The 27152-nt window shown below is 45.9% G+C and overlaps 1 protein-coding gene across 9 annotated transcripts in view; it reads right to left on the reverse strand.

Moving 5' to 3' along the window:
• Positions 1–4996: 4996 nt before the first annotated feature.
• The window catches only part of LOC147103064 (adhesion G protein-coupled receptor B2-like), a 1231153-nt gene continuing 1208997 nt past the window's right edge, over positions 4997–27152 (reverse strand). For 7 of the 9 annotated variants that reach the window (XM_085962351.1, XM_085962348.1, XM_085962349.1 and 4 more), the window contains 2 exons: positions 25621–25674; positions 20884–23548 (listed from right to left, as the gene is read on the reverse strand). In XM_085962351.1, coding sequence (XP_085818477.1) covers positions 23381–23548; positions 25621–25674 — 222 coding nt within the window. In that variant the 3' untranslated portion in view covers positions 20884–23380. Of the gene's footprint in view, positions 7637–20883; positions 23549–25620; positions 25675–27152 lie in introns of those variants that run through there. The other 2 variants (XR_015072890.1, XM_085962346.1) reach the window with 2 other exon arrangements.

Genomic DNA, 27152 nt, shown 5'->3' on the forward strand with positions numbered 1-27152 from the left:
CGGGACGAGGGAAGACCGAGGGCGGGAAGAGGGGAGACTGATGGCGGGAAGAGGGGAGACCGAGGGCTGGCAGAGGGGAAACTGAGTGCCGGGAAGAGGGGAGACCGAGGGCCGGGAAGAGGAGAATCCGAGGGCGGGAAAAGGGGAAACCGAGGGCGGGATGAAGGGAGACTGAGCGCAGGGAAGAGGGGAGACCAAGGGTGGGAAGAAGGGAGACCGAGCCGGGAAGAGGGGAGACCGAGGGCAGGAAGAGGGGAGACCGAGGGCGGGAAGAGGGGAGACCGAGGGCGGGAAGAGGGGAGACCGAGGGCGGGAAGAGGGGAGACCGAGGGCGGGAAGAGGGGAGACCGAGGGCGGGAAGAGGGAAGACCGAGGGCGGGAAGAGGGGAGACTGATGGCGGGAAGAGGGGAGACCGAGGGCGGGAAGAGGGGAATCCGAGGGCGGGGAAGAGGGGAATCCGAGGGCCGGGAAGAGGGGAGACCGAGGGCGGGAAGAGGGGAGACCGAGGGTGGGAAGAGGGAAAATCGAGAGCCGGAAGAGGGGAGACCGAGGGCTAGCAGAGGGGAAACTGAGTGCTGGGAAGAGGGGAGACCGAGGGCCGGGAAGAGGAGAATCCGAGGGCGGGAAAAGGGGAAACCGAGGGCGGGAAGAAGGGAGACTGAGGGCAGGGAAGAGGGGAGACGAAGGGTGGGAAGAAGGGAGACTGAGCTGGGAAGAGGGGAGTCCGAGGGCAGGGAAGAGGGGAGACCGAGGGCGGGAAGAAGGGAGACTGAGCCGGGAAAAGGGGAGACCAAGGGTGGGAAGAATGGAGACCGAGGGCGGGAAGAGGGGAGACCGAGGGCGGGAAGAGGGAAGACCGAGGGCGGGAAGAGGGGAGACTGATGGCGGGAAGAGGGGAGACTGATGGCGGGAAGAGGGGAGACCGAGGGCGGGAAGAGGGGAATCCGAGGGCGGGAAGAGGGGAGACTGAGCCGGGAAGAGGGTTATCCGAGGGCCGGGAAGAGGGGAGACCAAGGGCAGGAAGAGGGGAGACCGAGGGCGGGAAGAGGGGAGACCGAGGGTGGGAAGAGGGGAAACCGAGGGCGGGAAAAGGGGAGACCGAGGGCCGGGAAGAGGAGAATCCGAGGGCGGGAAAAGGGGAATCCGAGGGCGGGAAGAGGGGAGACCGAGCCGGGAAGAGGGGAATCCGAGGGCCGGGAAGAGGGGAGACTGAGGGCGGGAAGAGGGGAGACCGAGGGCGGGAAGAAGGGAGTCCGAGCTGGGAAGAGGAGTAACCGGGGGAGGGAAGAGGGGGGACCGAAGGCAGGAATAGGGAAAACCAAGGGTGGGAAGAAGGGAGACCGAGCCGGGAAGAGGGGAAACCGGGGGACAGAAGAGGGAAAGCCAAGGGCGGGAAGAGGGGAGATCGAGCCGGGACGAGGGGAAAACGAGGGCGAGGAAGAGGGGAGACTGAGGGCGGGAAGAAGGGAGACCGAGCCGGGAAGAGGGGAGTCCGAAGGCAGGAAGAGGGGAAAACGAGGGTGGGAAGAGGGAAAATCAAGAGCGGGAAGAGGGGAGACCGAGGGACGGGAAGAGGGGAAAATGAGGGCGGGAAAGAGGGGAGACCGAGGGCTGGCAGAGGGGAAACTGAGTGCCGGGAAGAGGGGAGACCGAGGGCCGGGAAGAGGAGAATCCGAGGGCGGGAAAAGGGGAAACCGAGGGCGGGAAGAAGGGAGACTGAGCGCAGGGAAGAGGGGAGACCAAGGGTGGGAAGAAGGGAGACCGAGCCGGGAAGAGGGGAGACCGAGGGCAGGAATAGGGGAGACCGAGGGCGGGAAGAGGGGAGACCGAGGGCGGGAAGAGGGGAGACCGAGGGCGGGAAGAGGGGAGACCGAGGGCGGGAAGAGGGGAGACCGAGGGCGGGAAGAGGGGAGGCCGAGGGCAGGAAGAGGGGAGACTGTGGGCTGAGATGAGGGGATGTGGGGAGTTGGATGGGGTAAAGTGTCTCAGCTCAAGATGCTGCCTAACCTGCTAAGTATTTCCAGCATTTTATGCAGTCATTTCAGAAATTACAGCATCTGCTCGCAAAGGGAAGAAGATGCAGAAGAGGAAGAAATAGAAGAGGAAGCCAAAGGAAGGATGCAACTCACACAGCCCCTTTGTGGCTGGGATATTCCGGATGGAATGATCTGCCTCCGGCCCCAGTGACCACAACCCCAATTCCCCTTTCAATATTAGTCCCACGCCTTACCTTCCATCTGTTACTGACCATCACAGCGTCCTCTTGGCCACAATGCTTAAATAAAAGCCACCACAAAGCAAACTTGCCAATCCAACTTTATACATCTATCCATCCAATGTGACATCAAGAAATCAACTCATCACCCTTATGAATTCTCTTATTGACTATCTTGTGTGTGCCTTTGCATATCCTACTGACGTCACGCAGTGCTACCCCAGTAGCTGCAGCATGGCTGGTGGAAGGCTGCTGACTTTCAGTGGGGGACACTGCAGATTGCCTTGCTAGTCAACCTTGAGGAGCTGGTGGCTAGGAATGTCAAATCGAGTGACAGTGTTTCTTCTTCTTCTTCAGTCTCCTCTCCCTCTTCTTGACCAACCACTGGCTGGGCAGGCTGCATTGCTTGGGTGTGTGAAATGAGGAAGGCACAAGGCTGGAGCTGTGGTGAGGGGAGGGTGAGAAAGCAAGAGGTGCATGTGAGAAGGAGGATAATGTATGAGGATGCCAGCATCTTGTATCCTTTCTGCCCTGCCACTGGCCAAGGGTTCAGCAATGCCCTTGCCAAGAATGGCCTGCACCGTCTCCTCCAAGGGGATGAGGTGAGACAAGGAATGGGAGATGAACCTTGTTGTGGGGTGGGGGGTGGTGGTGGGGAGTCGTATATTGAACAGTGTGAGAGGCTAGTGGTGCAGTTGGTAGGAGACAGCTTTTGAAGTTGCATTGACCAGTGGTTTGAGGTCATGAAGCTTCTTTGGGCACTGGAGCCAGGTGGTGGGGGCGACACTGCTGACAGTGACGGCCTCGGTGATGTGGTCCCACATTGTTCTTTCTGGAGGGTCTCCTGTGGGTAGAGGACCTCTCCTGGAGTGTTGACCCCCTGCACAAAGCTGGAGTGCTGCGTGCGAGACCCTGGGTGACCCTTCCCTGGCTTGCTGAGCCATTTGTGTTAGTGCTGAAGCACTTTTGCCATTTTTTTGAGCTTCGGAAGGGAATTCAGCTTCATGTGCTGAAGACTCCCATTTGGGACTTCTTTTGAATGTTAATTATTTTTTAAAGACAGTAAGGACTGAAAACTGCATTTTTTCACTTCATTTCAATTATTATTAGTTCAGAAGACATTGCCCGTTTAATTCATAGCCCGTTTAATTGCCCACAATGCCTAGCGAACTCCATAGCCTCACTCCCAGAGGCTGGAATGCCACTTTAGGATGGGAACTTCGACTTCCATGCCCGCACTAATGTCACCAGGATGGTGTTACATGTTAAGTTAGCACTGGGCTAAAAATCTTTAGCCCCCAGCGTAAATTTTTCTCCGGTAGCGCTCCGTCCATTTTCAGCGGCCGTTAACCCGAGTTGCCGGTGACAGCAGCAACTCTGGTGGCAGCCACAAATTTTTCCCCCTTAGTTTCTAACTCAATAGCCACATGTGGTGAAGGATCCCACGGTCTTTTAGCCCCCAGTTCAAGAACTTTCCTCCTCCCCTCCCCCTTGTTTCTTCCAGTTTAAATCCTTGGTTTCCATTCCCTAGTTCCCCAGTCGCCCACCAGTACAAACAATCTCTCCCACAGTAAGGTCTCTGAATTTCACTTACCCCTTTACTGACTGGTCCTCTCTTAGTGCTGCTCCTACTCACCACCTTGCAGCTGCCGTGGGAAAAGGTGGACCCCACTCCCAACCCCAACCCCCCAAGCACTGGTCCCCTTCTCCCCCACGACTTCCCATCCCCAAATTCTCCATCTCTTCCCGAGCCCCCATTTCCCAATCTGCTTCTCTTCCACTGATCCCCATTCCCCAGTCTCCTTTGTCCTCCCCTCGCCCCCCCAGCCACCCTCGAGCCCCACCGACTTCAGACTTCCGCCCCGATTTCAGAGCCCTCACGAGTTGAGAGACTCCCTGAATGGACACCCGAGCCTCTTGACTGCCGAGGCGCTAATGGGACGGTAAGAACTTATCGCTCGAGCGCGGCGACTTTAGCACTGCTCGCGAAATTCACCAGTCGGTTTGCAGCAGCGCTAAACACTACCACCACGATCTCCTGCGCCTGCAGATTGTGACGTCAGTGGAGCGTGCAATGCCCTGGTAGTGCCCCGAACTGGATATTGAGTTGTGCCTGCCGCTCGGAATGACAGGTGGAGGGGAACGTTTTCAAGTCGGGAAGGGGCTGGGGGAGCGCTATTTAAATGCAGGTGCTTCCTGCCTTTTCTTGTCGGCAAAATTTTTGGTACACGCAGGCTGAGAGGGAGAGAGACGCCTGGAGAGATTTAACGCTGTCCTAAGGAGTTTTGGCCCTCAGCACCACTTTTGAGGTTCCTAAGCGCCGAGCTCTTTCCCTGGGCCTATCCATTTGTGCTTCCAACACAATTGCTTTCGAGGTCTCTCCAGGCCGAGATTCAAGGCTGCAATGAGCAGGGAGTGGCTGGCCAGCAAGATGGCCCCTCCCCTTTAAGAACTGGACAGCGCCAGTCTGTGTGGCTTCCATGGTAACTGACATCGCCTGAGCTTCGGTAGCGTTCCAAGGTAGCGCCTCGCTCCCCGACGTTTGCACCTTAAGAGAGGTGTGTAGCGCCTGATCCAGCGCTCCAATGACCTCCAGGGGCGATAGAGGCGAACTTTGCAGTCGGAGGTGATAATTAGCACCGGGCGCTAAACTTTGCGCCCGACCGATATTAGCGCCCCAAAATGGGCGATACCCAATTTTTCCCCCTATGTCTCTTCAAACTGTCCTTCACTAACTTCAAATTAAAAAAAACAATTAAACCAGGTGCAGTCAGAACAAATAAGTAGATAAAAGTTTATTGGTAGCACACACCATTGCCAATATTTCATACACAGTCATATTCAAGATTTAAATTTATACAGTCTGTACATTCAGACATGAGATAAAAGATCTATAGAAATGTAAAGGAACAACCTTTTTTCATAATATCTCAAAGTGGAGCAGCAAACTGAATCACAAAGGTCAGTTAGTTGGGGTTTAACTGTTTAACCTATTACTTTGGTAAAGTGTGTTGAAACCATAAGCCAAGGATGGCTCAGTGCAGTGCATGCTGGGTGCAGCGGAACGTGTTGCTTTCATTAATTTTGAATTTGATGTATCGAGAAAGAAATTTGTTGCACTGTTTCTTCAAGTGATGGTGAAACAAATTTCTTTCTCTCACTCCACGCCCCTTACTGATGCTATCGTGCTCGGGTCTCAGGGTCTAGCCTGTCCACCGTGGTTTGCTGGTTGCTGTCAATGTGCCTCCTTGGTTGACCCAACAGATGAGGCACTGGAGTGGTGTAGAAACGACTGCTCCAGCCTCCCGTCACTCCCGTGAAACTGGTAATACTTACACGGAACACCACGAATGCAAACACCAGTTAAGACTGAGAACCGGGCTTGGGACCCGTAGACTCAATTCTCCTGCACGGTTTCAAAACGCCCTGAGGGTAATTTTTATTTGGGCAGTAGTGTAAAACGGGTGCTATCAAATTAGCCGCCCGTTATACGCCACACCTGATATTCCTTTCCATGATTTCAATGGAAACAAAAATTGGGAGATGTGACACTGGCTGCCGATTCGTTATCATCTGTTTTACACTATCGCACAAAGTCAAAATTCCCCGAGATTCTCCTCCAGGCACAGGCTGGAGCCGGGATTGGACACGAAGAGTTAGCGGGCCTGATTTGTGCTGTTCCCGTTTTCTGGCGAATTTGACCTCCACGCTGAGTTCTGGCTCCCTCTTGAGGCACTGACCGGGTAGATTTACCCCTCTTCAATGGTGATTCCTAACTTGCACTGTACAGAAGGGCATGGGCTGAGTCTGCAGGGTCGAAGTTTGCTTTTTTTGAAAAGGACCCGATTTTGGGGTGCTGTCTGTGCATTGTAGATCATTCAAAAGGCAAATTCCTCACAAACGGTAATCTGACTGCAGCCTTCACATTGTAGGAAGGAATCCTCCACAGGCCAGCAGCTGCCAGTGCAAGCACGTAGCCAGGGCTCTTTTTCTACCTTCAGTCCTGTCATAATTCTTTCTCCACTTTCCTGTCGTAAGTAACTTCTTGTGGCCTCTGCTACGCTATGCCTGTCCCCCCAGCTTCGGTTCTACAAATGATTACTGGCCCACTTTAGAATTCACTGTTTTCTTCAGGATCATTTTTGGGAATGAAAGAAAGAAAAACTTGTGTGTGAGTTCATATTTCTCTACAGTTTATTGAGTGTGAATTTATTCACAACATTGGACACAGTTTGAAAACCACTCAGCCAGTTCAAAGTTATTAATCCTGCATTGAGCAGGAGCAACAGGCTGGTCCTGCCGGGTCACCAGCTCACCAGGGCAGGCAATCAGAGCGGATCCGCATGACCAAGCTAACAGGAGCAAGGACATTTCAAAAGAAAACAATGCATTCAATTTGCTGCTCCCTTTGAACTTTTACAGAAGTCTATTCAAAGTTTCTTACATATGAAAGTAAAAAGGTGCTACTGTGATTGAAAGGTGTGAGAAAGTATACAAATTTACTCAAGTAAATTGTGCTTCGTGGTGAAGTTTCTTTAACTAAACCGAAAGAAGCCAGTATACAGTGTATGAGATACAGGACCGTGTTCTCGAGCAGTGAACACACCTCCCAGTGGCCCCCTCAGCTCTCCAACACTGTACACCAAAATACAGCACCATGTCCCATGCAATGCACTTTCAGTTCCCCCCAACAGTTACTATGCACAGACCTAATCAAAACTGCTTTCAATGACTGTCACATAGTATATGCATTTCAACACCAATGGTCATAATCCACATTGTGACTAGCTAAAATGGAATCACATGGACACAAGGTATAGACTGTAATTACCTAGTTATCAAGGCAGAAAGCAGCAAATCATGGCTTTAATACTTTATTGCACATTGAGGTTGTAGATTAAACTCCAAAGAAAAAATATTTCTCCAGATGCCACTGATATACCCTGTTATAGTATCCTTGGTTCAAATCACCTTACCATATGCAGACCATACATGCCATACCATATTAAGCAAACCAGTCACTAAAGGGTTAACATTGGGAGTTTAAAAGGCAATGTTAGTACAATTCTGACCTTCTGCTGTTGTGTTTTTGTAATTTTGCTTAAAGACGCTGACAGGAGTTCATTGAAATGCAGGAATGAAATCAGGGATAGATCTGTTCACTTCTACATCACTTCTAGTGACCAATAAGGTGAGTCTCATGTCTCTGCTACACTAAGGGGTAATTTCATGAGTCCATGCTGAATATTGGGCATTTGGATGTGCACGTTGTTCATAGTTTGCTGACCATAGCTGTCTTCTGTAAAAGGTCAAAAGGTTAGCAGAGGGCAGAGACGTTCATTCCATCAGCCTGAGCTAGATTTGGAGCTGGATCAACCCTTATTTGACCTCCACTGTAACTGATTGGATAAAAGATAGACCTGAAAACAATAGGATTCACAACTGGGGTCAAGAATGGAACAGGTTATTGCAGTCCATGGTGCTTCAGGACAAATTGTGGGCTTGGAATGAGCTATAAAAGATCCTACAATGGACTGCTTCCAGTCCCAAATACTGTTTGGCACAGCTAGAACTTTTAGTACTTTTTGTGGAACAAAATGTGCTAATAAATATATGTAATGTCATGCAAAAAATAAACAGGGCGATACTGTCTATCAGGTGTAACGTGTGTGGTGGGGGAGAGGCACTGAGCAACGGTTATTCTCCAATTAAAAACAAACAGTAGCGCAGCAGTCACCCCTCTCCCCCCCTGTGGTGAGATGTGTTTGCCCTGTCCTGTCATGTCACTGCTGGCTCCATGGAAGTGTGTATCAATCATAAGACTGACCAGTGTCTGACTGCAGAGTGACTGGCAGCACTTTTGGTCTGGTTGTGGAGATCATCTGCGGTAATGGAAAAGGAGCAACAGCACAAATTAAAGACTAATCATTGCGTTGTAGCTACATTGGGAAACTGATTGGTGCTTCCACATGGCAGCAAGACCCCTCTTTAAAATCGCCCGACTACAGTAACTCTCAAAAACAGCACCGGCTTTACGCTATATAAACAACTGACATCTTTAGAAGGAAATAGTGACAATATATTTATATATATGTAATTTTTCACTTTCTCCCCTGATGGCAACAAATATATAAAGACACTAACATAGAATCCCAATGAACCAACCCCCTTCCCATTCAATAGAATCCCAATGAAACAAACCCCTTTCCCATTTACTCCCATTCAATAAAATCCCAATGAATCAAACCCCTTCCCTTTCACTCCCACTGTATAGAATCCCAATGGACCAAGCCCCTTTCCCATTCACTTCCATTCAATAGAATCTCAACGAAACAAGTCCCTTCCCATTCACTTCCATTCAACAGAATCCCAATGGACCAAACCCCTTCCCACTCACTCCCAATGCACAGAATCCCAATGGACCAAACCCCTTCCCACTCACTCCCAATGCACAGAATCCCAATGGTCCAAAGCCCTTCCCACTCACTCCCAATGCACAGAAATCCAACGGACCAAAGCCCTTCCCATTCACTCCCATTGCATAGAATTCCAATGGACCAAACCCCTTGCCATTCACTCCCAATGCACAGAATTCCAATGGACCAAAGCCCTTTCCATTCACTCCCATTGCACAGAATTCCAATGGACCAAAGCCCTTGCCATTCACTCCCAATGCACAGAATTCCAATGGACCAAAGCCCTTTCCATTCACTCCCATTGCACAGAATTCCAATGGACCAAAGCCCTTCCCATTTACTCCCATTGCACAGAATTCCAATGGACCAAAGCCCTTCCCATTCACTTCCCTTGTAAAACATTCCAATGGATCAAACTCTTTTAGGAGAAAATCTCCTAATTACAGGTGGGACAAAGCTCCTACTGCTCTCACAGGGCTGTGTTTATGATAAGAATGGGAACTAAGCTGTGTGTTTGCACTCAACTGCAGTCCGACCCCTGGTTCCTCGGCAACATGTAGGCAGGGGATGGAAACGGTACACTCTCCATTATGCCTTGTGCCCTTAGGTGGCCAAGATAGAGAACAAAGTGAGGCAGGCCTGACTGGGTTCAGGGGATGCTCTCCAAATCCTTTTCAAAACTGATTAAACATTTTTACAATTACTCTCTTGGGGCACCTCCTTACCTTATTTTATCATCAATTTATTTTTGAATTTGAACATTCTTTGCCTTTACTAGTAAATTCTACAAATGCTGAACCATGAACATAATATCTTGGAAAACTAGTTACATGTTTACTTGCCTTTCAGCCTACAACAATAGGTAATTATATATCTGTCAATCACTGATTATCAGGAGACATTGGCCCAGTAATTCCGGGCACAACGCGTGAGTAAGGACGGGGTACTCACGCATGTGCCTGGAGGAATTGCCGGTTTTCAGCATGCACAGCGCATGCGCTGAAAACCAGCATTTCCTGTCCTCTGACCCAAGGGGTTAAGAGGCTGAACGCGTGCGCGGTATCGGGCAGCGCGTGCGACTTGGATTTCCTCTATTTTTAGAGAGTTGCGCGTGTGTAAAGGCCTCCGGTATTTACGCATTGAAAAACCACACGTAAGTACTTAGTTTTACAGGTAAGTGGTCTATTAATACAATTGAGAATTTTTTTTTCCACAGGTTTGTTATTTTTAAAGAATTTACAGTAAGGTAAGTTTAGTTTTAGCCCCAATTTTTTATATAATTTTTTTTTTCAAATTTTAAAATTATTGTTTAAAATAGTTTTTCAGAGTTCTTTATGGTTCATTTAAGTAGTGTAATGTTTTTTAAAATTTTCTTTCAGGTTTAAGTAGTGTTTTGGGGCCAGGAGTTTTCATGAGTTTGACAGCTCTTACTGTCAAACTCATGAATGAACTTTTGCAGCCTCCCATTGGTTGCCCTGTGCTCACGTGATCCCAGCCGGCTCATCGCACTAAGTACGCCGCTGGGTCACGCACGCACAGCGCGGCAGGACCTCAAGCGGGCCAGTGAGAGGAAATGCAATGCGGGCCAGAATTAAAATGTCAGCGCGCCGGGTAAGTGAACATCGGGGGCTTGCACGCGCGACAAGCTCCCGATCCTAATTTCAGGGCCATTGTTTGTGTGAATAAAATGCGTGCGGGTAGATATTCTATTGAAAATATCAAGGGTGTTTAGTTGAAGTATGAGCCTGATTTAATAAAGGTACATCTTTACAATATAAACTGAGGCCCAATGCACAATGCAGCAAGCTTAGTCATTTAAGGAATTTATTTTCCTGTGCATTGAAAGGAAAACATTTCCCAAACTTTCTTTTTGTTAATTTAAAATGGAAGTGGGCCCCATACTGATCATCAAATCATTTATTTCCACCATTTCGGAAGGAGTGGAAGAAGCTGATGTGTTAAAAATGGTTGTTTGGATCCCCGTCTGTCACAGAGGTCCCCGTGCTTTCTCATGAGAGGTAGTGCTCAAGTGCTTGTCATTTGCACATTCGTACTACAATTCTATGCTCTTACCTCTGGATTCAGGCTCTGCGATGGACATTATCTTTCACTGAAAGTTGAAGGCCAGCCCTGTCAATGCATTTTTGTAAATTTATGAGGAGGCGGGGAGGGTGAGGGGGAGTGCAGGGGAAACCCAGTAAGACCGGGGATGTGGAGGTCCTGCTGAATTTAATGGCAGGACCTCATTCTAGCTTTTTTCTTCCCTTTGCTGCACAGAAGTTGGCCAAATTGACAGGCTGATCACTGCCGGGCGGGAAAGCCTGTGGCAGAAGGCTGCACCCAGGGACCCTTGGGGATGGTGCCTGGCAATAGGGAGGAGGGAGGGAGCGAGAGATCAGTTTTGGAGGTCTGCGATCGTGGAAGAGGGTGAGAGGCCGCGATAGGCAGAGGGTAGGTGAAGGCTTTCTTGAGGGGTGAGGGGTTGGGGGGGACAGACATGTTCAACGTATTCTAATTTTTAGCCTCCGGTCCCCGACTCTATCCCGCCCGTCTTGGGCGGGGGGGGGATTATGTTAATATTGAGACCATGATGAACTGCAAAATAGTGTTGAAAGGAAACAGATTTAGCACTGAGCTCATTTAGCAACCTGCCTGTGCGTTCAGGACAACAAATGATCACCTCTCAAAATATGGGAGCTAATGGTACATTGTTCCATTTCACTGGGCAACACTGCATTTTTGAACTGGTGTAAACACTAGTGACTGGTACTGCAGTGCCCCCTCTCCCATGTCTCAGTGTCTATTTACACCAGGTACAAACCAGGCAACAGGGAGCAACACTCATGACTGGCACTGTACAGCACGTGTGCCTTTTAGTGGCAGTTTGTGTTCATGTAGAGGAAACACTTCACTTTTTTTTGATTCAAATCAAGTTGAAGGACCTAAGCCCGTAAGGGGTAATTCCATGGCCCAATGTTTCCAGTGGGGAGCCACGTTTGTGGGGAGCGCGGCTCAGAGAGAGGGCTGCAACACTGACACCCCAATTCTCTCAGACCTGTGTTCTCTGTGAGTGTGGCTCCCCACTGGGAGCGTTATGTTACCCAACAGTGTGAGACACTACTAAGGTTGAAAAGTGTAGGGTGCTTAATCAGGAAGTAATGACATCAAACTTGGATTTTAAAAGCCTGCAGATAGCATGAGGAGGAATACACTGGGGGAGGTGAGGAGTTCCACAGTTCTGGAAAAGAGCAAGTTAAGAGTAGGAGACAGTGCGATGAGTCTTGATTTCAGCACAGCGAGGCAGCAGGGAGGAGGAACTGTGCCCAGGATGCAATATTTGCAGCTTAGGAGGGAAAAGAGAGGCAAGTTCAGTGGAACACTGACCACATTAGTGTTGATAACAAAGAGCAAGACAAAAAAGGCAGTGAAGAGTTCTGTACAGCTGTTAGATGGCTTCAACTGGCCAGTAAATCGTCAAAATGAACATACTGTATAAAGGGTGCCATGCTTTCAGGTGGCATGCTCACCACTATCCGTATTTACAGTGTGTACTGCACATCCTATTCAACCTTTTTCCTCCCTTGGCTACATGCATCATTGCTGTAAATGGCATAAATCCAGAAAAGTGACCAAAAACCAGTAAAAGTCCTTTGTGTAACCCTTCACAGTTGGTGCTGTACTGACATGGGTGGCTCTTGGGTCCCCTGGTATGTTTCATTTGAAAAGGAGATTTTAAATATTGCAAATTTTAAATAAAATAAATATTCTGGAGATACACATTGGGTCTTTCAGTTTCTGAAAAGAGACACAATGGGCCGTATTTTCCGATCGGAGGCTTCACGCGTGTGGAGGCCTCTGATCTGGAAAAAAATCTACGCACTTACCTGAGGGCTCCCGCTCCTGGGCCTCTCCAACTCCAAGTGCGCAGGGCCCACGTATCCCAGGGGCGCAGGCAGTTTGCATGTCAAATATATGAATGGAGATCACCCCAAAAACACTTTAAAAAATTTTAAAAAAAAAATTTTAAATCACATTTTTAAAATTAGTTGAAATTACAATAAATTAAATATTTGGAACAAAAATTAAATTTTTGAAAAAATAATTAAAGTTTTGTACGGAGCTAAAAATAAACTTTCCTTTTTAAAGGTATTTTTAAATGATAAATGAGTTAAAACATTTTTTTTTTTTTACTTTTTTCAACTCTTATCCTGGTAAAAACAGGCCTTACGCCTGCTTTTACCAGGCATAAGAATTGTAAGGGTTTTCTGCGGGCGAAGAGTCTCCAAAAAGCGGAACTATCCGTCTGCAGAGGCCCTTCTCCAGGGCAGGCATCCGATGTGTCAAGAGCATTCTTGACAGATCGGAAATGCCGGTTTTCAGTGCATGCACTGTGCATTCCTGAAACCGGCATTTCCGATGTCCCTACGGGTGTGTACACAGTGCGTACCCACCCGTAGGGATCGGAATATCCGGCCCAATATGTTTGACGTTTCAGGTGCAGAGTCGTTGTTAGATGTGATCCAATGAAGGCCCTATACAGCAACAACTTGCACATCTATAGCACTCACTGGGGTCATTTTCATTGACTTCAATGGAAATAAAAATCGGGAGAGATATAAAACGGGCTGCTGATTCACTGTCACCTGTTTTATACTATCGCACAGTCAAGATCTACCCCCATTCTGTACAAAGAATCATTGAAGAGGCAATGGATGGATAGTGAGTGGAGGGGAAGGAAGAAGGTCAGTGGGGGGAAAAGCACGGTCACAGAAAGGGGTATTCTGGATACTTTTAAATGCAGGAAGATAGTAAAATGATGCTGTTGGGAAGGGAGGGAATTCCAGAGGGCGTTGGCAAGGAGAGTGTTGGAGAAGCGGCGAGATGATAAAAGCATGGATTAAGGTTCTGGTGGTGGAGGGTGAAGAGGTAGGGGTGGGGGCAAATGATGTTGCAGATAAAGGGAAGTGGTCTTGATGACAGACTGGATGTGAGAAAGGAAGCTAAGCTTGGTGTTGAGCAACACACCGAAGATCTGTATCTCTGACCTTGAGCTCTTCTCTAGCAAATACTTTCAAAGAGTAATCATTTAGTGGAATTGCTAATTATTTGCTAGTTCATTCTCAGTTTGAAGCCCATCCTTAACGAATCTCAGTTTTTCTTTGATACCTCTTAGTTAGTAGAGTAGGTCTAGTTTGTACCTGGTCTGTACCATGTCAGTTTTCTGGGCAAATTATTCCTGAGCTTTTCTCTGCTGGGATGCTTTGCTGACACAGAGTCTATCGATTTGCAACACCATGGTGTAACTGGCTAGAAATGCAAATTGGAAGTAAGGCATCAATCCTTTTTTAATTATTTTAGTTTCTATTACAAAATAGCTTTAATAGATTTTAAAGCATTTATATAATTAACAAAATAAAAAAGAGCAACAATAAAATCATGGAAGTCATGTGAGCAGAAATAATTAGGACTGAACTCAGAGTCAGAGGGGTAGAAAGTGATTATGGCCTGTTTTCTGGACCATAACCAGCAGTGCGCTGACAGCTCGAGTCTGCCCCGAAATCAGTCCTCGGGCCTCATTAACTTTTTTTGTGCGAGCTGGCAGTGCCTAATGCTGAGGTTGGGGATGGCATTAAACGGGAAATTAGAGATGCGTGCAATAAGGGCACAGCAGTCATCATGGGTGACTTTAATCTAAATATAGATTGGTCTAACCAAATTAGTAACAATACTGTGGAAGAGGAATTCCTAGAGTGTATACGGGATGGTTTCCTGGACCAATATGTTGAGGAACCAACTAGAGATCAGGCCATCTTAGACTGGGTATTATGTAATGAGAAAGGATTAATTAGCAATCTTGTTGTGTGAGGCCCCTTGGGGAGGAGCGATCATAATATGATAGAATTCTTCATTAAGGTGGAGAGTGAAGTAGTTGATTCAGAGACTAGGGTACTGAATTTAAATAAAGGAAACTACGATGGTATGAGGCGCGAGTTGGCTAGGATGGATTGGGGAATGTTACTTAAAGGGTTGACGGTGAATAGGCAATGGCAAACATTTAAAGATCGCATGGATGAACTGCAGAATTTGTTCATCACTGTTTGGCATAAAAGGTGACTCAACATTGGCTAAAAAGGGAAATTAGGGATAGCATAAGATCCAAGGAGAGGACATATAAATTGGCCAGAAAAAGCAGCAAACCTGAGGATTGGGAGCAGTTTAGGATTCAGCAAAGGAGGACAAAGGGATTAATTAAGAGGGGGAAAATAGAGTATGGGAGAAAGCTTGCAGGGAACATAAAAACTGACTGTAAAAGCTTCTATAGATATGTGAAGAGAAAAAGATTGGTGAAGTCAAGCATAGGTCCCTTGCAGTCAGAATCAGGGGAATTTATAATGGGGAACAAAGTCATGGCTGACCAATTAAATACATACTTTAGTTCTGTCTTCACAAAGGAGGACACAATTAAACTTCCAGAGATGTCGGGGAACATAGGGTCTAATGAGAGGGAGGAACTGAATGAAATCAGTATTTGTAGGGAAATGGTGTTAGGGAAATTGATGGGATTGAAGGCCGATAAATCCCCAGGGCCTGATAATCTACATCCTAGGGTACTTAAGGAAGTGGCCCTAGAAATAGTAGATGCATTGCTGGTCATCTTCCAAAATTCTATAGACTCTAGAACAGTTCCCATGGATTGGGCTAATGTAACCCCACTATTTAAAAAAGGTGGTAGAGAAAAAATGGGGAATTATAGATTAGTAAGCCTGACATCGGTAGTGGGGAAAATGCTAGAGTCCATTATAAAAGATGTAATAGCAGAGCACTTGGAAAACAGTGATAGGATCGGACAAAGTCAACATGGATTTACAAAAGGTAAATCATGCTTGACTAATCTACTGGAATTTTTTGAGGATGTAACTGGTGGAATAGATAAGGGAGAACCAGTGGATGTAGTGTATTTGGACTTTCAGAAGGCTTTCGATAAGGTCCCGCATAAGAGGCTAGCGTGCAAAGTTAAAGCACATGGGATTGGGGGTAAGGTATTGACTTGGATAGAAAACTGGTTGGCAGACAGGAAGCAAAGAGTTGGAATAAACGGGTCTTTTTCCGAGTGGAAGGCAGTGACTAGTGGGATACCGCAGGGATCGGTGCTAGGACCCCAGTTATTCACAATATATATTAATGATCTGGATGAGGAAACTAGATGTAATATCTCCAAGTTTTCAGACGACACAAAGCTGGGTGGGCGGGTGTGCTGTGAGGAGGATGCAGAGAAACTCCAGTATGATTTGGACAGGTTGGGCAATTGGGCAGATGCAGTATAATGTGGATAAATGCGAGGTTATCCACTTCGGTGGCAAAAACAGGAAAGCAAATTATTATCTGAACGGCAACGGATTGGGAAACGGGGAAGTGCAACGAGACCTGGGTGTCCTTGTGCACCAGTCGCTGAAGGTAAGCATGCAGGTGCAGCAGGTGGTTAAGAAGGCAAATGGTATGCTGGCCTTCATAGCGAGAGGATTCGAGTACAGGAGCAAGGATGTCTTGCTGCAGTTGTACAGGGCCTTGGTGAGACCATACCTTGAGTATTGTGTGCAGTTTTGGTCGCCTTATCTGAGGAGGGATGTTCTTGCCATGGAGGGAGTGCAGTGAAGATTCACTGGACTGATACCTGGGATGGCAGGAATGACGTATGAAGAGAGATTGGGTCGATTAGGCTTATATTCGCTAGAGTTTAGAAGAATGAGGGGGGTTCTCATTGAAACTTATAAAATTCTAACAGGACTAGACAGACTAGATGCAGGAAGGCTGTTCCCGATGGTTGGGGAGTCCAGAACCAGGGGTCACAGTCTAAGGATAAGGGGTAAGCTATTTAGGACAGAGATGAGGAGGAATTTCTTCACCCAGAGAGTGGTGAACCTGTGGAATTCCCTACTACAGAAGATAGTTGAGGTCAATTCATTAAATATATTCAAGAAGGAGTTAGATATATTTCTTAAGGCTAAGGGGAATCACGGGATATGGGGAGAAAGCAGGGACAGGGTACTGAATTTGGATGATCAGCCATGATCGCATTGAATGGTGGAGCAGGCTCGAGGGGCCGAATGGCCTACTCCTGCTCCTATCTTCTATGTTTCTATTTTGCATATCCACAGGCAGCTCACAGATTTTAATAAGATGTATCTTGGGCTGCTTGTTTTGCCAGCAATAACCCAAAGGTAAGTCCAGTAGGGAGGGTTGGGGCAACAATGGTGGGGAGGGAGGGTGGGAGAGATCGTGCTGCTGTGGAGTCGGGGGTGCTCTCCTGCATCTCCTGGCTCCACATCAAAGATTTCTAAACTTTATTTTAAAAGATAAACTTACCTTTTGTTGGCAGCTGCAGGGGCAGCCGAAGAATACCAAGAGCAGGCCCGAATTCTGCTCTATTCATCCCCAACTAACTGCGACAAGGGGTCCTAAAACTAGCATTAGGCCCCGCATCCTCAAATATAAGGGTCGCTGCCAAGGATGCCGTACAAATTTAGCAGCGGCCCCCACGTATGCGCAGATTGGCCGTGGGCTGTCCCACCTCTAAATTTGTCATCATAGTGCCTGTTTTACACCCACGAAATGGCCGCAATGCATACCAATTTCTATGCCAAAATGTTTGGGAGGAAAATCAAATCGCAGCCAGATCTGAGGCAGGTGTTTGGCCAAGTTACCCAACCCACGCATGAGGCAGTAATCTGAGCTGTGCATACGTCAGACTTCCAACCTGCACAGTGGTGACTTAGGGAAAAAAAATGAAAAGAACCTGGTTTAATTTGAAATGTTCAGCCAAATGGAGGACGGGTCCAACCCTTTCCAAACAAAACATCTGAAAGAGTTAAATAGAAAAACTACAAATGTTGGAGATCTAAAATCAAACTAGAAAATACTGGAAATACAAAGCAGGCCCACCATCTTAAAGGCAGGGTCAGGTATTAGGTAGGAACTATTCCTGAAACCTGAATCAGTTTTTCTTCCTCAGATGCCAATTGGTGTACTCATTTTCTGTTTCATTTCATAATATCTGAACCAGTGTGTGGAGCTCACTAGAGCGGTTAAAAGCAATTAACGTCAATGGTAGGAGAATTAGATTGGAGGTGTACACACAGGTACCCAGGAGAGACTCCATCAGTGCTGAGCATCCAGCAGGGAAAGGCTAAATGGTAAATTGATACCTAAACCCAAAACTGCACAAGTTTGAGGAGTCGAACTGTGTGCAATATGCCAAAATATGTGTGCAAGTTTATCTGCAAGGGTCAGAAAAGTACGTGCGAGTTTGATAATTAAAAGGGAGACTGGTTGTTTACTTAATCCATATAAAAAGGATGCTCCATAGATACAAAAAGCTTTCCCACAGACAAAGACTTTTTCCTTTCTTTTCAAAACAATCAACACTGTTCCTGTAGTTATCCAATTTACTTTATTGCATTAAGAAATCTAAAATACCACAGTCCATATCCTAGTACTTTCCAGTCTTCAAACAATTTCTCTGGAGCAATCTAGTTTACTATTTCTTCAAAATTATCTGAAATATACCACAAAAGAATTGCTGTTGTTCATTCCACATCAATGTGTTGTTGACATCTATATCTATGTATCTCTCTATATGAAGAGGTCTTGCATGTAGCAAGCAATTTCTCTGTTACACTTTGGATGTCACATATCAGGCCTCTCATCTACACATATGCCAATTTTGATGTCATACTTGCACCTGATTGGCTCAAATTTCACATTCCTAAAACAGCAACAAAACATAACTGAGCAGGTAGGAACCATACCAATCAAATGCGGACAAAGCAGATAAAAAACTACTGTATGAAGACAACCAATCAATAATGGGCACTCAGCAAAAGCTACCAATAATAAAAGGGGGACAAAGAAGTAGATAAAAATATTATTGAAAATGTTTTTTTTTAAATCATTCTTCAGGATGTAAAGCCAGCATTTATTGTCCATCCCTAGTTACCCTTGAGAAGGTGATGGTGAGCTTTCTTCAACTGCTGCAGTCCGAGTGGTGAGGGTAGTCCCACAGTGCTGGTAGGTAGGGAGTTCCAGGATTTTAACCCAGCGACACGAAAGAACGGCGATATATGACCAAGTCAGGATGGTGTGTGACTTGAAGGGGAACTTGGAGGTTATGGTGTTCCCATGCACCTGCTTCCCTTGTCCTTCTAAGTTTGGAAGGTGCTGCCGAAGAAGCCTTGGCGAGTTGCTGCAGTGCATTCTGTAGATAGGATACACTGCAAACACGGTGCACCGGTGGTGGAGGGAGCGGATGTTTAAAGTGGTGGATGGGCTGCCGACCAAACGGGCTGCTTTGTCCTGGATAGTGTCGAGATTGTTGAGTCTCGTTGGAGCTGCACCCATCTAGGCAAGTGGAGGGCATTCCATCACATCCTGCCTTGTGCCTTGTAGGTAGTAAAGAGGCTTTGGGGAGTCAGGAGGTGAGTCACTTGCCACAGAAATCCTAGGTCTGACCTGCTTTTGGATATTATTGTAGTTTCTGACTAAGCTGAGAAACTTAGTCCTGTGAATAGGGTTTGTGATATAATAAAAGGCAGAAATAATACAAACTTTACAAGATGATTACATTTACCTCATCCATGCCAACCTAGAATACAAGCAAAAACTGACCATCAGCTTCAAAAAAACTCACACAACCACTTAAAAGGCTGACAGTTCAAAAATAGCACTGAATATCGGCCACTTGACATGTGAAAACAAGGAATTAGAGTGAAAGTGAAGCAGAACAGTGGATGGAATTCCTTTAGTTGCTTAGGTATATCCAATATATGGTGAAATGGGCAGAATCCTGGCAGATGGGAGAAGTGTGAAGTGATGCACTTTGGAAGGACTAACATGGATAGACAGTTTACTATAACTGTCATGATTTTGAAAAGTGTAGATGAGCAGAGAGACCTTGGTGTCCAGAAACACAATTCCTTAAAGGTGGCAGGGCAAGTTGATAAGGTGGTTAAAAAAGCATTTGGGTTACTGGATTTATAAATAGAGGAATAGAATATAAAAGCACAGAGATTATGCTAGAACTTTATAAATCACTGGTTAGGCCTCAGCTAGAGTATTGTGGACAATTCTGGGCCCCACACTTCAGGAAAGATGTTAAGGCCTTAGAAAGGGTACAGAGGAGGTTTACCAGGATGTTCCCAGGGATGAGGGACTTCAGTTATGAGGAGAAGTTGGAAAAGTTCGGACTGTTCCCCTTGGAGCAGAGAAGGTTAAGAGGTGACCTACTAGAGGTTTTCAAAATGATGAGAGGTTTTGATAGAGTAGATAGAAAGAAGTTATTCCCTCTGGCGAGTGAGTCAATAACTAAAGGTCATAGATTCAAAATCATTGGACAAAGATCTAGAGGGGAGATGAAGACAATTTTTTTCACTCAGAGTTGTCAGGATCTGGAACGCTCCACCTGAACAGGTAGTGGAAGCTGATTCCATAAATAATTTTAAAAGGGAGTTGGACAGTTACTTGAGGATGAGGAACTTAGAGGGTTACGGACAAAAAAGCCGGCGGGGGGGGGGGGGGCGCGGGGGGAGGTGGCAGGACCGACGTTCCCTGCAAGTGTGGCTGCGCAGCGCTCCATGGAACCCACGCAGCTGGCATGCCGGCTTTTCAATGTAAAAATCGTGCATGCATGGTAATTTGAATGGCCCTCCACAGCCCCTTAAAGAGGCCGCGCAGGGCCAGAAAAAATGAGCAGGAACATTGGGTGGGACTGAGCCTGACTCCTCTTTCCAAGAGCCAGCACAGGCACAATGGGCCGAATGGCCCCCTTGTGTGCTGTAAGTTTTTATGATTCTACGGTGGCATAGTGGTTAGCACTGTTGCCTCACAGCGCCAGGGACCCGGGTTCGAATCCGGCCTCGGGTGACTGTCTGTGTGGAGTTTGCACATTCTCTCCGTGTTTGCGTGGGTTTCCTCCGGGTGCTCCGGTTTCCTCCCACAGTCCAAAGATGTGCGGGTTAGGTTGATTGGCTATGATAAATTGACCCTTAGTGTTAGGGGGATTAAATACGTGGGGTTACGGGGATAGGGTGGGATATGTGTTGGTGTAGGGGTTACGGGGATCGGGTGGGATATGTGTCGGTGCAGGCTCGATGGGCCGAAATGGCCTCTATCTGCATTGTGGGGTTTCTGTGATTCTGTGATATTGCAAGGAAAAATAACATAAAGCACACAGTGAATGTAAACCACACTGAAGGGGATGTCGGTGCGAAGGAACAAGATTTATTTTTGGCTGGAAAGAGAATTACAGGAGGCTCCAAAATATGGGAAATACACTGAATAAAGTGTTCAGAATGAAAGATCTTTGATTTTGGCACTTTATTTTACATATTTTTCTCATTTGCACTTTGGGTGCTTTTATAAAGGTGCTGTATAAAAGCAAGTTGTTGTTATTATTTTGTAATCTGTTGTAATTAATACTTTCAAGCCAAAGGTAACTTCTCTTGGAAGGGTTACAGATCTTTTATGTCTGGAAATTAAAGCGGCGATAGGGACTTGAATTGAGGTTCACAGCGTTGAGTTCCTTTCAATGATAATTCCCCTGTTGTGCAATATGTGAGCTGAAACCTTCTACCTTCACAAAACAAAAGCTGGCTCACTATCACTGACCCCTGTTCTGGCCCTACTGGTAGGTGGATTGAGGGTTTGCTGATACAACTATTTTAAATAAATACATTTTATTTTTAAATAGTTTCAGGAGGGATAGGATGAGGTAATATTATTGGAACAAAACTTAGAGATGAGTTCTGATGAAAGGGATCAGTGCACAGTGGTGCCCATTTTTTAGGTGTCCGCAAAGGGCCCCTTTCACACATTGTACACCTCGTGAGCAGTGTAGGTGTTGGGCCTGCCTCACTCAGCATTCTTCAGCTGCCCCAGCGGGTGCCGATCCAAGGTAAGTTTTTGAATTGGAGCAAGGAGGAGCAGATTAAACTGAACAGAATAATTTCTCCCCTTTTATTTTTATGTCTCTGAGTAAGCGAGCAGGCAAAAAAAATTCAAACATATTTTGAGCAATTCCATTAGTTATGTTTTTTATTGATAGCTGCTTTATGACTGTTGTGTCTTGATTGATAGTTCTTGTTCCTACTTACTACCTGTTGGTTGGTATGTTCCATGCCTGTTCAGTTATGATTTGTTGGCGTTTTATGAAAATTAGATTTCAATTAATCAGGTATTGTACATTTACATGCGTGACGCTTTGAGGTGTGACAGACATGTGCTCGATGCAAGACCTATATATATATATATATATATATATATGAAAATGTGTTGCATTCCGTGTGTGTTTGACATATCTATGAAGTGTCTGCACAGAAAATAAACCTAACTGGCTCAATGAAAAAAAACTTACTTTATCATCTCTGGGCACATCTCTCATAAACACCATTAGAAATCTGTTCACTGGTCATATGGTCCATCCCCCATGTCCAAACCGCTACACCTCCCCTTTTAAAAGCACGACCTCCTATGAGCAATGCTATAGAGTATCCACATGTATTTTTTAAATGTCAAGAATTTGTGGAGAAAAAAAATCTGTATTTATTTATAAAAAGGATGTGAGATTTCCGACTGCAGGCTGACCATCCTCGGACAGTAATTGACATAACAGCTTTTAAAAGATGATTTGACAATTACTACAGAGAGGCAGCTTCACCGGGGGTCATTTGAACCTAACTGGCCAGGCGGGAAACCCACGGGAAGGGTGGGATGCCGGTTTTACACCCCACCCGATATTGCTCTCCACTGACTTCAATGGCAGGTTGTAAAACTAGCGCTGCACCTGATCTCGTCAGTTTATCGACAGGCGGACTAGGTTAACAGTTCCTCCATTCTTTTTACTAATCCTGCACCTATTAGTTCTACCTCTAACACGAATGTGTTCAGGGGTAATTTTGTGAGATTCTGTTCCCAGATGAAAAACCTCAGTAGACGTGAATATGATCAAAAAATTGGTACTATAGTGTGATTGATTGCTTCATGACCTGTGCTCGCATCTAGTGAGGCTTCACACTGAGTGCAGAGCCTCACGCAATTACCCCGTAGGCCCATTTTCAAAAAAGTTGGACAGAAGAGTATTATTGAGCCCACAGATGGACATTGGATATGGGGGAAGAGCAACAGACAGAGGAAAGGCTGTCAGGGAGAGCAGCCATTGCAAAATCCAGGTCATAAGTCACAGCCTATAAAAAAGAGAAAAACCGCTGCAAAGATGTGACTTACAAACCAGATATAAAAGTATTCTTAAAAATAACTGCTGCCTGAATGTCTTTTTCTACATAAGATGGTGAGACAAAAATGATGGAGTCTGACTGAAAATTAATTTCATTTTGGAATTTTTGTTTGCCAACTAGAGATTTAGTGCCTGAATCCTTTTAGTTTTGGTTGTGGGTTTCACACACGCACATCAAAAGAATATCATATGGGAAGTAGAGTATGTAGATCTGGGACGTAGTTTCACAGATTCATGGGTCTTGCATTCTCACCTATCAGTCGCAGTGAGAAAGTTGAAAATAAGAACAGAGTGCAGGAGAATTCCACTTTTCCGATTGAGAGATGATGATCTGTTCACATCAATTCAAAGAATATTCAGGAATTCAACACACAGAAAAATTCTTCTCAAAGCATCAGTGTGAAAATATATATTTCAAGTTTGTTGTTTCTGTTTTTTAGGTTTTTTTTACCTCTGAATCCGCTTTAAACTTCAGTTTGAAAGTCTCCTTCAGATGTATCCAGTGGGATTGTGGCAGATGTTTCCCAGTCTGGCGAATGTAGTTCTAAATTTTCCTGGGTGTCTGAATGAAGCGTGTTGGGCGGTGTGGTCTTGAAGTTGTCCCATGATTGCTCCACAGGTGTAGTTTGCTCCTGTGGACAGAAGGTTTTAACTCAGTCTCTCTATTGGTGCATTTCACAGGACCCTAATAATACTGAGGTCTTGTCCAATATTGCCCTCTTTTCCCTGAAGGTGCCGACTCTTGGTGGCATAGTGGTTAGCACTGTTGCCTCACAGCGCCAGGGACCCGGGTTCGAATCCGGCCTCGGGTGACTGTCTGTGTGGAGTTTGCACATTCTCCCCGTGTTTGCGTGGGTTTCCTCCGGGTGCTCCGGTTTCCTCCCACAGTCCAAAGATGTGCGGGTTAGGTTGATTGGCTATGATAAATTGACCCTTAGTGTTAGGGGGATTAAATACGTGGGGTTACGGGGATAGGGTGGGATATGTGTTGGTGTAGGGGTTACGGGGATCGGGTGGGATATGTGTCGGTGCAGGCTCAATGGGCCGAAATGGCCTCTATCTGCACTGTGGGGTTTCTGTGATCTGTGATCTGTGATCTTGCTGGGACATGGTTCCTGATCAGGAGTAGCAAGTCTGGCTAATTTCATCCCCCTCCCTAGCCTAGAGATATTGAGATCAATTGCATCACTTCCTGATACTTTGCTGCTGGCTAATTCAGCACAGACTGGGGATGGACCCTTGGTCCAGAATGGCTTCCACGCCAGATGGTACCATTTTCCACTGGGCCGTGAGTACAGCTAGTTTGGTATCTTAATGGCCAGTTTGCTCACTCTAATTGCAGAGGGTGATTTACTTGACAATATTGGCGGCAGTGTTGACAAATTCCAAAAATCAATCAATAACTTGGTCGGATTTGTCAGGAGATGGCAGTATTTACACTTGTTGACAAATCAAGGAAACCAACTGCTAAACTAATCAGCAAATTCTGTTTGTTGCAGACACCTGATATTAGGTGTTCTGACTTCATCTTCGTATCAGATTCTGGAAAATTCCAAATTTAGTTGCTAATTTGAGATTTGCCAAAATATCTCATTGATGCCACTGTTGACAGAAAACTAGTCACCAAAACATCAGCTGCGCCTGAAAGGCTTGGAGTGACTCGTTTATCTGATTCTGTCGCCTGGATTGACATTAGTAAATAGGGTGAAAGAGCAGTAATCTACATCTAAGACACAGTTGTGATGGACACGAGTTGTGATGTTCACTCACAATTCTGTCTAGATTTAAGAGAGGCTGCCACAGGGACCCAGGCTTGGGAGACAGTGACATAGACAAAGGTTTCAATGTGACCATCCGTCCGATATTAGTGCAGTGAAATATCACTTGAAAAGTGTTGGCTTGTTTCACTTATTAATATTTTGGAAAATGGGCTTGATTTCTGACACTTTTTATGTGGGTGTTTGCTAGTTACCCAGCAGTGAGCAGTGCTGCAGTGAGAGCCACTCGATCACTGTGGCTCCCTAGCATGTTTAAACAGTGCAAGGTGACAGCCATGGATGTGGAACACTGCCAAGCTTACACACCATCTACCACTGTGTGAAATGGGCTTTATTTACTGACTCACAGGCCCACCTTCCATACCGAATAAACTCTCCCCAGACATGTGTAGCAATAATAATTCTACAAACATTGAGGTTCAAGCGTTCTCGGGAATTATTTCGAAGAAAATGTGAAATTACAATTTAATTTTCCATTTGAAATATGTCCTGGGCATTTAACAATATGTACATCCAACACAAGGTGACTCATTCTTTTTGTAATCATTTTCCTAATAACCAGTTTGGGTAAAACACTGCTCTTAATGAACATCTGTTTCCTTAGAAAACTTTAAAATGAGATCAACTTTCTCTTTTGTTAAAGTCAATTGAATCAGCAGATCCTCCCTCTTTGCCATTATCCCTCTTAATTCTCTACTTCCCTCTATTTCTTAAGTCTTCTTCGTCCCTCTACTACCACATTCTCGCTCACTATTCTTTTCTCTCAGCAGTTTCTATAACGTCCTGCATGCTGCCCTTTGTACTTTTGTGTATATGCACAGAAATGTTGCTCAAAGAGCTCAGAGTACCCTGTCCGGTGCCTGCAAATCACCAGGTGCCCAGTATCCCCCACATTGTAGCTGGAATGGGTGCCATGTTATACTTACAGTTGGCGTGCTCTTTTCAGCTCCTGCTGAGGAAATGCTCCATCGCTTCTCTCGCTGCATAAGGAGATAAAATAGAAAATATTGACATCTATGAATCACACTGAGGTCCGAATGACACAAGCCAATTGGAATTGTGTATCGCATATCGTCTTTTTATTGCCCCTTCTTTTTTTCTCAAATTGAATCTAGACAGTGAATGTCAGCAGGATATTCAACTGCAGTAGGCATCACAGCCAAGCCCATCCAATGCCCACATATGCACTTTTGAGCAGGGGTTGCAAAATTATGATCAGGGAGGGAAAGCCGAGAGAGTTTAACCTCTCTAACTCTAATTTAAAAATCTAATGGAATGCTGGCCTTTACTTCAAGGGGGCTGGAATACAAAGGGTAGATACAGAGAAACTATTTCCTCTGTTGGGGGAATCAACAATGATGGGACATAATCTGAAAATTGGATACAGGCCATTCTGAAGGGAAATGAGGAAGCAGTTTTTCGCAGAAAGGGCAGTAGAAATCTGGAACTCTCTCCCCCAAAAGACTGTGGATGCTGGGGGTTAATTGAAGCTTTCAAGACTGAGATCGATAGATTTTTGTTAGATAAGAGTATCAAGGGATGTGGAGCGAAGGCAGATAAATACAGTTGAGGTGCAGATCATCGATGATCTAGCTGAATAGCGGAGCAGGCTCCAGGTGCTGAGTGGCCTCCTCCTGTTCCGATGGACATTGAGGACAATTCTGGCACCATTACGGCAGCTGTGCAGAGATCACTGAACTCACCACAGACTTGGGATCAAACCAAGGACCTCTGGGTTGCATGACTGAGCCGCTTACTGTTGGACTTAGCTGAGCCCTTAGGGAAACAGCGCCTGAATTCTGACAGCATAGCGTAATTGTTTTTTCTCACATAAATAAAGACTGATAGTTGGGATGTCGGCAATTATGCCTTGAACCATCAGAGTAAAGCATCAGCTGCTCGTCAACCTCACCTGAATATCTCGATTAAGTTAAAGCCTCCGACACGCTCCCTGGTATATTATGTTACATGAAGTATATAGTGCGTGGCATCTGCTGCTGTGTCTATATAATCATTTTAACATGTGTCGAACCAGTTCTCTGCATTTTGAAGGTGAAGTTCTGAGACTCCCTCACATGCTACATCCTGTGGGGCTACCTGTGCACGTTGCTAAGCAACAGAATATTCAGGCAATGACACTGGGGGCGCGTACTCTCTCAGTTGACGGTGTGGATTTGGATGCACGTCTCTGATTGGACAGGTTCGGTTAACATTGCACACGCTCTTCAGATTTACAGTTAAAGCTCATGGAATCGGGGGTGTTTGTGAGTCCCAGCACGTTCTCGGAAGGGTTTTTCACAAATGACCAGCAGAACATTTTGTGGATACATTAATATTATGTTGCAACAATTAAAAGTACACTGAAAAATTGTCACTAACACTATCAGGTCAAAATGGGATGATGTTGGATGCATGTGAGGTGGCCAAGGTAGTTTAAATACTGTTCAAAACAAAACAA

Source organism: Somniosus microcephalus, chromosome 20, assembly GCF_052327205.1.
Source record: "Somniosus microcephalus isolate GS21.2 chromosome 20, FLI_Smic_1.0, whole genome shotgun sequence".
NCBI classification, from domain to species: Eukaryota; Metazoa; Chordata; class Chondrichthyes; order Squaliformes; family Somniosidae; genus Somniosus; species Somniosus microcephalus.